This window comes from Nicotiana sylvestris, chromosome 10 (genome assembly GCF_000393655.2).
Source record: "Nicotiana sylvestris chromosome 10, ASM39365v2, whole genome shotgun sequence".
In the NCBI taxonomy this organism is placed as follows: Eukaryota; Viridiplantae; Streptophyta; class Magnoliopsida; order Solanales; family Solanaceae; genus Nicotiana; species Nicotiana sylvestris.
In genome coordinates this window covers 55,506,633-55,517,519 of record NC_091066.1, presented here as the reverse complement: position 1 = coordinate 55,517,519, position 10,887 = coordinate 55,506,633, and the positions used below count along the sequence as shown (strand labels likewise).

The 10,887-nt window shown below is 34.5% G+C and overlaps 1 protein-coding gene across 2 annotated transcripts; it reads left to right on the top strand.

Moving 5' to 3' along the window:
• The first annotated feature begins 2,967 nt into the window (after positions 1 to 2,967).
• LOC104226855 (O-fucosyltransferase 7-like) lies at positions 2,968 to 8,663 on the top strand. Of its 2 annotated transcripts, none has more exons than XM_009778946.2 (12): positions 2,968 to 3,219; positions 3,924 to 4,019; positions 4,147 to 4,246; positions 4,370 to 4,437; positions 4,572 to 4,660; positions 4,794 to 4,974; positions 5,064 to 5,192; positions 5,289 to 5,422; positions 5,693 to 5,906; positions 7,125 to 7,309; positions 7,414 to 7,509; positions 7,958 to 8,663. In XM_009778946.2, exons 1-12 carry the CDS (start codon positions 3,070 to 3,072, stop codon positions 8,109 to 8,111), a joined length of 1,596 nt encoding a protein of 531 aa, XP_009777248.1. In that variant the 5' UTR covers positions 2,968 to 3,069; the 3' UTR covers positions 8,112 to 8,663. The 2 variants fall into 2 exon arrangements, with proteins under 2 accessions (XP_009777248.1, XP_009777243.1); XM_009778941.2 differs by having other exon boundaries at positions 3,921 to 4,019.
• Positions 8,664 to 10,887: the final 2,224 nt, after the last annotated feature.

Below are 10,887 nucleotides of genomic sequence, written 5' to 3'. Positions count from 1 at the left end.
TGAAATATATGAGTATTAATACAAATATAATATATAAAAACATAATAATACAAAGGAAAATTGAAATTTACCACTCGACTTGTGGATTATGTAAACTTGGGAAGAAATTATGTCCTTGCTCCTCATTCGCCCGTGGAGATAAGTTTAGATCTGGCCAAACTCTTTCAAACGAAACCTGTTCGGATAAAACTGCTCCAAAAAAAATTACCCGATGATTGAGGGTTATCTCTATTTTGCGGAACCTCAATATTGCGAACGTCTTCAGATGTGACGTACATTTTCAATATTTTTATCACAAGAAGTTCCCGATGTTCATCCGGAGTCCTCAAAAAATATGTGAGAGGTTTATCGTCTTTGATGTTAAACTCAGCATAACAAGCAACCCCTTGCGAAGTAATACGAATATCTTCCGATTACTTTAATATTAACCAAACATTTTCTCACACTTATTTTTTTTACATAATAACGAAACCAATCTATCGTACTCCATTGTAAGTGGTAACTTAACAATACACTGTGGAGAACAACTATAGCGTACTGAGTTATTCTCCACCTCCCCCCCTTCCCCCCAATATAATGCAATTCTAATTTTTTGCTCTTCGGACATTATGATAAAATATAAAAAAAGTTAAGCAAACAAATATTTCGGAAGACCTGGAGGATCTTGAATGGATTTTTAACGAAACAATGAAACACCTTAAATAAGCAAAAAATCAATTCGAGGGCTCCAATAATTGAGGGTATAGCACATGCATGATATGCGCTGTATATGTGGCGCGTATTATGCATGCGCTATACCCTCAATTATTGGTGGGTCAGTAAAGTTCAAATCCATTAGTGGTGGGTCAGTAAAGTTTAAATATAGCGCATGTGTTGCACTTTAACGGGACAAACGTGTCGTTAAGGTATAGCGCATTCAACTCATGCGTTATATATAAATTGCTCATCAGTTGATTTTTTCACCTATTTTTGTATTTTGAGTTCAAAAAAGCAACACTTTGGTTCCGGACTCCTAGATCTGCACCATATATCTCCCACGGTACTTCTATATAAACAAATGTACTTAAGTTAGTACTAAGGCTACATTTAATATTTTAGTAAGTAGTACTATTTTTTAAGCATATCTAATTATGACTTAAAAATCTTCTTTTACAGTATTTCTTAAAGTTCGTACTTAACCGGATAATTAATGTCAAATAAATTACTATAGGGACTATAAAAGTCAAAACTAGAAGCAATGTGCCACTCATTTGGGCAGTGCACTAATTTTCTGTTTGAGGTAGTCTTCTTGTTCTTTATTTAAGTCCTGCTGAATTAATGATGCAACTATTTAGAAACTTAAACAGAATTCTTAAATGTTTTGGAACATGGGTTAATGACAAAAGAAAGTAATTTTGTTAAAACAATCTAAGAGTACTTGTTTGCACGTAAGGATTTACATTTCAAAACATATCTAAATAAGATATTTATTGTTCTTTGATACTTATAGATGTTTGATAGTCAACGATTTTCTTGCTAGGCAATTAGGAACTAAATAAAAATCCTCTCGAAAATAGCAACCATTTTCCTTCCATAAACTAATCTTCTTTTCCTGGTCAAATAATGAGAAAAAAGTTACAAGAATGACTATTTTCTTTTTGTACTAAGTAAGTTCTTTGAAAAAAAATGAGTTTTTTGTATACAGAAAATAGCAGTACAAGATATTCATTTCAATTATCTCTTCTTAATATGGTTATGAATATCTTAAGCTAGTACACTTATAGTAAAAAAATAACTCTTTTCTTATGGTAGCTCCTTAGGAGTATTTTGGATCTTAAAATTAATAAAAGCTTTGAATTTGATAGACAAAGTAGGAGTTATAGTTAGAGGTAAACTAGGTTAGAAAGAGATAATGATTATCTATTAGTCTCTTCTTTTCTTTTTGAAGTTGCCTGACTCCAATTGAATTAGCACATTTTCAGTGATTTTCCGTAATTTCCTCCAACCTTCCTTATTTTCCCTTTCTCTCTTATTTATCTTGTAGACATGGAATTTAAAATATTAAAGTAATTACTAATATTATATAAATATTAGTAGAAGAAAACCCCTAATTAACAACTACTTCAAAAGTTAATGCAGTTGGGTAAATTATAATTGTTACATATCGTTTCATAATGTATTGTATTGTATTGTACTGTATCGTTTGATGAATACAATGTTTGGATGGATTGTGTCGTTTTGCGGTCGTTTTATGGTATCATGCACCAGTAATATAATGAATAAACTTGCAATATTATAAAGAAAAATTATGAGATAGTATATAAAAAGATAGGGTAAATGATAAAATAAAATTATTTAATAATAATGAAGGGTGAGATTGAGAGAAAAACACAAGGAAACGACACGACCACACCAAATCGGTCGTTACATAAAGTGACACATTTCATCGTTACGTAACGACAGATTTAACGATACGATACAATAAAATTTAAGTAACAATCAAAACAAACATTGTATTTAAAGTAACAATACGATACGATACAACTGGTAACAACCATCCAAACAAGCTGTTAAGTTATGAATAAAACAATGAATTGAATTGTAAAGGATTTTGAAGACTGTTCAAAAATATAATTATGTTAAAAATTTCTTGAAAATCTCATACATAAAATAAGGTTCTCCATCTGTGAATCTGTCCGATCTTATGTGAAGATGCTTGACTGTTTTAAGAATTCTTTTTTTAAACTTATGGTAAAACATACCGAGGACATTTATGATATAAAACAATACTATTAAAAGTAAAAAAAAAATAAAGATGAAGTTATTTTAAAATATACGAACTTATCATTCATTTTAAGACAAATAAATAGAAAATGGTGTCAAATAAAATAATAGGTACTCCCCCGCAAAGTGCTAGCCATTATTAATTTGACATTAATAAATACAATATAAGAAGAAAAAAAAACGCTAAAGCCCAAAGTCAGAGAATACAAAAGCAGAAGTGAAACCAAGAAAAAAGAATCAAAATCAGCAGCAGCCAACTTCTCATAGAAATATACAAGATAGTTATTGGCATTGGGGTTGGTGGATATGCAGCAGAAGAAGAAAAGGTGGAGGAATTCAGTTCGAAAGGTGTTAAGTTGTGCCATTGCTGTAATAACTTTTGTGTCTCTGCTATCCGTACATGTTCATGTCCCTTCCTTTGATGTTACTAGCTTCCCTCACAACAAACTTCCTATGGTACTACAACAATCTTTCTACACTTTCTCTATTCTTCTTTATGTAATAAATGTTTCTTCAGCTTGTTTTTCCTCAGTTTTCTTGATCTTTGTTTTGACCATTTTTATTATTTCAATGTGTGTGTGTGTGTGTCTTATTAATATTTTACTTTTGATGTACATTGAAAAAATTGTGCATCCGTTTTGTCAATTTTGTTTCTTATTTCCATTTCACATTTTCCATCAAGCTACTGTATTCTTTTGGTGATTCTTGATATTAGAAAATACTTTCCAAAGTCTTTTGTTTGTTTTTTATATTTTTGGTTTGTTTAGGCGTTTTTGGCAATCTTGTGCATAAAACATCCTACATTCATGTAGGGTCCGGGAAGGGCCGCACTCCTAAGTTGTGATGTAGACAACCTACCCTAATGCAAGCATGAGTGGCTGCTTCCATGACTCCAAGCCGTGATCTATAAGTCACATGGAGACAACTTTAGTGTTAGTTACAAGGCTCCCCTTTCTTGTTTAGACGTGTTTATTTATTGGGTTTATCCCATACCCCACTTGTGGGATTCCACGGGTCGCCGTCGATAGTTGTTATTTATTGGGCTTAAAACAGAGGTGAAGGATACAGAGATTAATGCGTATCGAGTTGTTATTATTGTCGTTTAGGATTGTTCAGTATGATTTTATTACTGATCTGTGGTGCCTAAATATTTGTAGCAGCATGAGTTGTCGTACCAAAGATTGAGCGGAGAGCGAAGCTGGATTGAAGAATTTGCTCCACCCCATTTCTCAAAAGCTCCTGTTACTGCTAGCAAGGTTGTATGTTCTTTCAAAGTATATTAAAGTTTTAATATCTCACTTTAAAAAAAAAGATTTCTTTTCCTCTAAGTAAATTGAGAGTAGTTATATATCTTTCATGTTTTCACTCCTTTAGATTTGACAGTTGGATGGTGCAAATTGGAATTGGACCTTGGATAAGTTATGGAAACCGCCTCCAAATCGAGACTATGTTCGTTGTGTTGCACCAACTTCATCATATACTTGTAAGTCATTTCAGCTTTTTCCTATCAACAAATATTTCAAAATAGCTTTAGTCATCCTTGTAGCAAACATAAAATAGGATCATTCTGTTGCTTATCTTTCATAATAGTGCATTTAATCTCCAGCTCCTCCAGAATCTCGAGGCTACCTGCTCGTTCATACTAATGGTGGACTCAATCAGATGAGGGCCGGGGTCTGTATTTTTCTACTCCCTTAGATGTATCTTTTTTTGGAAATTTTTCCGCTAACAGTTTAGCCATACATGTGTTTATGCATAAGTTTGGTATGTCATTGTTTGAACTGAAAGCAGTTATTGTTGTTTTGTAGATATGTGACATGGTTGCTGTTGCTCGTATCATAAATGCTACTCTTGTAATCCCGGAGCTTGATAAGCGCTCACTTTGGAAGGACTCTAGGTCTGCAATGATACTTTTATTGTTCATGAGTGTCAACTTGCAAAGGAATAGTAGCATACTTTTCATCCTATTATGTTTAATCAGCAGAACTTGTGAATGTGTATACACTTACTCTTCTGCTCTTGAATTGCAGCAAATTCTCTGATGTGTTTGATGAAGACCATTTCATTAATTCTTTGGCAAATGATGTAAGGATTGTCAAAAAGCTACCAAAGGAACTTGCATCTGCAGCTAGAGCTGTTAAGCATTTCAGAAGTTGGTCTGGTGTAGATTACTATGAGAAGGAGATAGCTACCATGTGGGATGAATACCAGGTACATATCTTGCACTTTTTTCACACAAGGAAACCACAAAAAAGGAAAAAAACTTTATTATGGCTAATATATCCGAAATAATTTTGTAGGTAATTCGAGCAGCCAAGTCTGACTCAAGGCTGGCAAATAATAACCTGCCTCCTGATATTCAGAAGTTGCGCTGCCGTGCTTGCTATCAAGCCCTCCGATTTTCTCCCCAAATCGAAGCAATGGGAAAGGTGATCATGTTTGTTTATGCTTATTATTGTTTCAGTAGTATCTCCACTGTTAGATTGTTAAACAGTCTTTCAAGTCATACACTCTTTTATTTGCAGTTGTTGGTTGATCGTATGCGAACCTATGGTCCATACATTGCTTTACATTTGCGCTATGAGAAAGACATGCTTGCCTTTAGTGGATGCACACATGATCTATCCCCAGAAGAAGCTGAAGAACTAAGGGCAATCAGGTAGGTTATTATGACACGAAGCTAACTCATGTTTGAAATTTAGAAGCATATGCTTGTAAGAAATGTCTTCTAGAAAGACAGAATGCACATGACTTAGACTATTTGAATTTAATAGCAAGTTGCTTTTATTTCATTATCGGAAACAACCGCTCTACTTTCACGAGGTAAGGGTAAGGTTTGCGTACGATCTACCCCTCCCAGACCACACTTTGTGGGATGACACTAAGTTTGTTGTTGTTGCTTTTATTTCATTGCCTTCATCATTTATAGGGAAAGCATCCCATGGTGGAAAGTGAAAGACATCGACCCTGTAGAACAAAGAGGCAAAGGCTATTGTCCATTATCTCCACGGGAGGTGGGGATGTTCCTTTCTGCTCTTGGGTTCACATCGAACACCCCGATTTACATTGCTGCAGGAGAGATATATGGGGGTGATTCCCATATGTCTGATCTACAGTCTCGCTATCCCTTATTAATGAACAAGGTTTGTTGTCTGCAAACTAACCTCAAATAGTTGTTTTATGTTTTTCTTATTTCTGTGATCATTATTTCTAAAAATTTAGGAGTCAATCACTGTGACAGTGGACGCCCATAAACTTATATTTTCTGACCTGCAAAGTCCTAAGATTGAAAGCTTTTATGAGCTACTAGATTAACCTCTAACACCAAATACCATCAATTAGCTTTAATATGAACACTTTCTTTTTGTCAAATATGTAAAATCAAACTACAGTTTAACGTTCTGTCACTAATATACATCGCTATGATATCCCTTAAGGTTTTCGTTGGTAGTTGTTTATTGAAAAAAAAACTGGTTCTGTTGCTGGTTGTTGATATCTGCTTTTGAAACCAAGTGTGAGATTCTATTTGGATCCAAAGAGAGAATGCAGTATAAGTGAGCAGGTATACTTACCTCAGCATATCCTGTTGAACATCTTTACTGAGCTAACTGATAGCTGTTTTGAGATATGGCTGATAGAAGTATTACCTTACAGCGAAATCATAATGTTGTAATTGTTGAGACAGACAGACAGCACTTTCAATGTGACTAGTAATGTTGCCAGCTTGGTAGTGTAGATTGATAGGTTGCGTGAGAAGCCAAACCTCCACTATGTTTCGAACCGTGTGCCACTAGACCTCGAGGATTTCTCGCTTATCAATAAAAAGGGAAAGTTCATCTATTGAACTGGTAGATTGTTCCATTTAGGAGTGGAAAAGTAAATTTGTCAAACCATATAGATTTACATGAGACTTGATGATTGAGCCGAGGGTCTACTGGAAACAACCTCTCTACCTTCATAAGGTAGGGGTAAGATTTGCGTACACATTCCCTCCCCAGATCCCATTTGTGGGATTTCACTTGGTGTTGTTGTTGAGACTTGATGATCGTGTCAAACTCTGTCAATATGGAAATTTCCATTAACTAAAGAAATGATATGAAAAGAAAAGTTAGATTCTTCTCAGCATTCACCTATCCTAGTAAAATCTACTCACTCTTCAAGACTAACTAATGGTTTACGTGACCCTTTTTCCCTTAATCAAAGGAAACGGATTTTGATGAAGTATTCCAAGATGTGTTCCTTTAACTTGAAAATGCATTTTTATTGTAAAGAACCCATCTCATTTCCTAATCCAATATCTTCCCCTTCATATCGACATTTACTGCCTGCTTAATTAAATGAACAATCTTTGTGTTTTGCAGGAAAAGTTGGCGTCTTATGATGAGCTTGAACCATTCAGCAAGCATGCATCTCAATTAGCTGCAATAGATTATATTGTGTCAGTTGAGAGTGACATATTCATTCCTTCGTACTCAGGGAATATGGCAAGAGCAGTTGAGGGACATCGTCGGTTTCTGGGGCACAGGAAAACAATATCTCCTGATAGGCAAGATTTTTTTTCCTGAACACGTTTTATCAATATCCTTTTCATGGAATACTCTGCTATCAAGATTCGAACTAGCTGCTAAATATTTTCATGGAATTGATCAGGAAAGCTCTCGTCCGGCTTGTCAACAAAGTTGACCAAGGTACAATGATAGAGGGGAAAAAACTGTCTGATCGCATTATTGAAGTTCACAGAACAAGGTATGTCAAAGTAAAATTTGTTATCCTAAGTGATGTTTAACTCATGACATGAATGCTCTTTTAGCCGTGGAAAATTTTAGTAATAAGATGTTTTTACAAGAATACTAGAATAGTAATAGTTACTGCTTGCTCTTATTCTTGTCCTATGTTTCTCGAGGCTGGTCATGTATTGTGGTGTATTTGACCAAAGGCCTGCAATAGGATTTTCATAGTCTGAAATTAGCCTTCCATTTTCACATTTATTTAAAGCCATAAAGGTATGTTATGTCAAGCTTTGTTTTGTTTGTATTGGGATTTGAATGACGGTCTGCCATTGGATGACCAAGATATTGCCTTTATGGATGCATAATCTTATCTTATTCTTCCTCTGCTTATAGTGGTTATATTGGTAATTTTTAACGATGAATCAATATAATATAACCTCAATAGTTTGTTGTTGGTTGCTCAGGCAAGGATCGCCTAGGAAGCGAAAAGGACCGATTTCAGGAAGGAAGGGAATGGATAGGTTCCGTTCAGAGGAGGCATTTTATGTAAATCCTTTACCAGATTGTTTATGTCAAAATGAGCCATCATACTCAAACAAGTCTCATGCTATCGTGTAAGATCATACTAGCATTGAAGCTCGACCAGGCATCAGCAATGCAGATGTATATATACAGACTTGGAGGTATAGATGATAAAAGAGTACATGATTTCTATTGAGATGAGACTTTCCATGCAGGGGAAGTTGATCAAATTGAATAAATAAGCAGTCATATATTATGTAGAGGGAGGGAGAAGCACAAGGGTGCACTTGTACATTGGAGCTTTTTCTTTTTCATTCTTGGACATTTTCAGTAAAAGAATAATATTGATTGAATCTTCCCTGCATGGTATATTGATGTTATAACTGACTCCATTGAGTACACCATGCACAAAATCCACTTTTACCTGACTACTGATACCCAGACTTGAGCAATTATTGCTGCTGCTTCTCTCTGTACTAAAGCAACAGAACTACAAATGTGGGTCTCAATGCATATTTGAAGCCAAGCCCCATAAGAGGTCACCTTGATATGAAACGTGATTGTAGTATTTAAACTCATGATCCTGCTATCGGAATTATGCACCAGTCCCTAGAACCTAAAACGAATTTGATAGATTCATTATTGATCGAAAAAGATTACTGCTGTTATTTCTAACGGTTTTGTCAAGGTAAGTTGGATTTCCTTTTCTGGTATAACAATATGTAAGTAATTGTTGCGTTTTATCGTCTTAATCTGTTGTATTTTTTACTATGTTATCCATTGGGGATTAGACGTTATATATGTTCTGCAACCACTGGAGGGTGAAGAACAGATATAGACCTGGTGCTGATGCACTTCATTTTGTTCATTCCTCCTGATAGATTTCAACTAATAGCAAAAATTTGTTTCTAAGTCTATCATAAAGCTTCTTTGTACAAAAAAGGTGCAGTGAAGTACGGGAGATCAGTAAACTTCCTTTCTGCAAGCTAGTTTGTAAATTGCTCATGACATCAAGACCGATTTGAACACACAAATTCGCAGATGTGATTTGATATGCGATGGAATAGTTTGGCTTCTTGTTGGGTTAAAACAGCATCGCCACCTTATGACTCAACACTGTATTATTACTAATATATAGAAGAGCGGGAGAAGCAGCTCAAGGTCGTCATGTGTGCTTGCTGCTAAAGGGTATTCTGGTCATTTCATACTGCTCCTAAATTTGGCTGAAAGCTAACGCGTGTGATCAATATGACAGCTGCCGCATTACTGATTTATCTGCGGTACTTCAGTATGACAGATAGGTCACTCTCTATCTCTATCGGTTCATCTTCTTTGTTTTTCTCTATCTGATTTGTATCTTTCACAGAAGAATTAAATAGGTAATTTCAAAGTGCAGAATTAAATTTGCTATGTTTTTTTCTCTCTTCGCTCAGAATTCCACAACCTTCTTCTTCGCTGTAAGAAATAATTGGTGTTTGGCTTGGATTTTTGTAGTTCCTTAGTTGCTAAATTGACATAATCACATGGTTGACAGTCACTGCTGATCTTCGCTCAGAATTCCTTTGGCTTCTGCTTCTTTCGTTGTAACAAAAAATTAGGGTTTTGTTTGGGGTTTTGCAGTTCAGTAGTTGCTCAATTGACATAATCTTATGGCTGAAAGGTTAGTTTATTGTTCTCTCTTTTTTCATTATATGTGACTATGATTGTTTTATTTTTGGGTTCTTGCTGATTTGTTGCTCGCAATTAAATTGTAATTTTATGTTAATTTTGTGAAATTCAAAAATAGCTAAAAAAGAAATTGGGATTTCCTTCGATTATCTAACGTTTAAGCTCTTTATTGCTTTGGTAGCGACTTTGCTATTCTGGAGATCATCCATTAATTGAAGTTCTCTGCACCTTCCTATTCAATATGGATTTTCCCAATAAGGAAAACTAACAAATACAGAGGATGACAATTGGTTGTCCATTGAGTTGAGATTATGGGTTCAAAATTTTAATATCAGTTGAAATTTTGGTGGTACTTTGGGCCACGCATAGGGGTTTAAACCAGCAATGTTCAATGTACTGATATGTAAACTTTCTTTATGGATAATCTAAAAATTAAGTCTTTCTTATGTATAAGAGGAAAGGATATTGATATGCTTCCTCTGAGATTTCTCTAACAAGCGAAGTTTTGTTTAGTTTATGAAAAGAGTAGTGAGAAAACTGAGATTTTAACAATTTGGAGGTCATTATGAGCTCATTGTATTTTTTTTTATTATTACCAAGTAATGTGAATATGAGCTCATTGTCTTTTTTGATAAAAAAAAAAGTGAATTCTGAGCTAAGCTATATTCACTATTAGATTTGACAATCTATCCGGCCATAGAAACTGTGATGTTTAATTGTTAGCATGTAGGAAAGAACTCATATGGAGAAATTAAGTAAATACACACACACAGAGACTTGGTCATCTTTAATCTTTTGTGCACTCCCACAATTTTAGCGTATATTTAACTGGAAGTCTACAATGTTACCATCTTTCATTAAACTTTGTCAAGAACTAACTTAAAACATGAAGTCATGGAAAATCTTCATTTTTTTTTTTGAGAAGGTAACATGAATGTTCATAGCTTATTTGTGGAACTGATTATAAAATTGTAATCCTAAGTGTATTAGCAGATAACTAATAAAGACTTCTATAGCAAATCTACTATAACTTGTTGCTATGCATCTCATTTGACTTCTAATTTTCTTGCATAGATTGTAGATATTGAACTAATTGATGGACTTCGATCAGTTCCTACAGTTACTTACATGAATTTTTTTAACCAAAAGTACAGAGTATACAAAAATAATGTACCTCTTCATCTTCTCTGTTCTCACTTCTCTC

Excerpts from the sequence above, each read along its gene's own strand:
- LOC104226855 (XM_009778941.2), top strand. The coding sequence starts at position 3,070 with ATGCAGCAGAAGAAGAAAAGGTGGAGGAATTCAGTTCGAAAGGTGTTA. Across the intron at positions 5,193-5,288 it reads AAATCGAAGCAATGGGAAAG|TTGTTGGTTGATCGTATGCG; the intron begins GTGATCATGTTT and ends TTTTATTTGCAG. Across the intron at positions 5,423-5,692 it reads GAAGAACTAAGGGCAATCAG|GGAAAGCATCCCATGGTGGA; the intron begins GTAGGTTATTAT and ends CATCATTTATAG.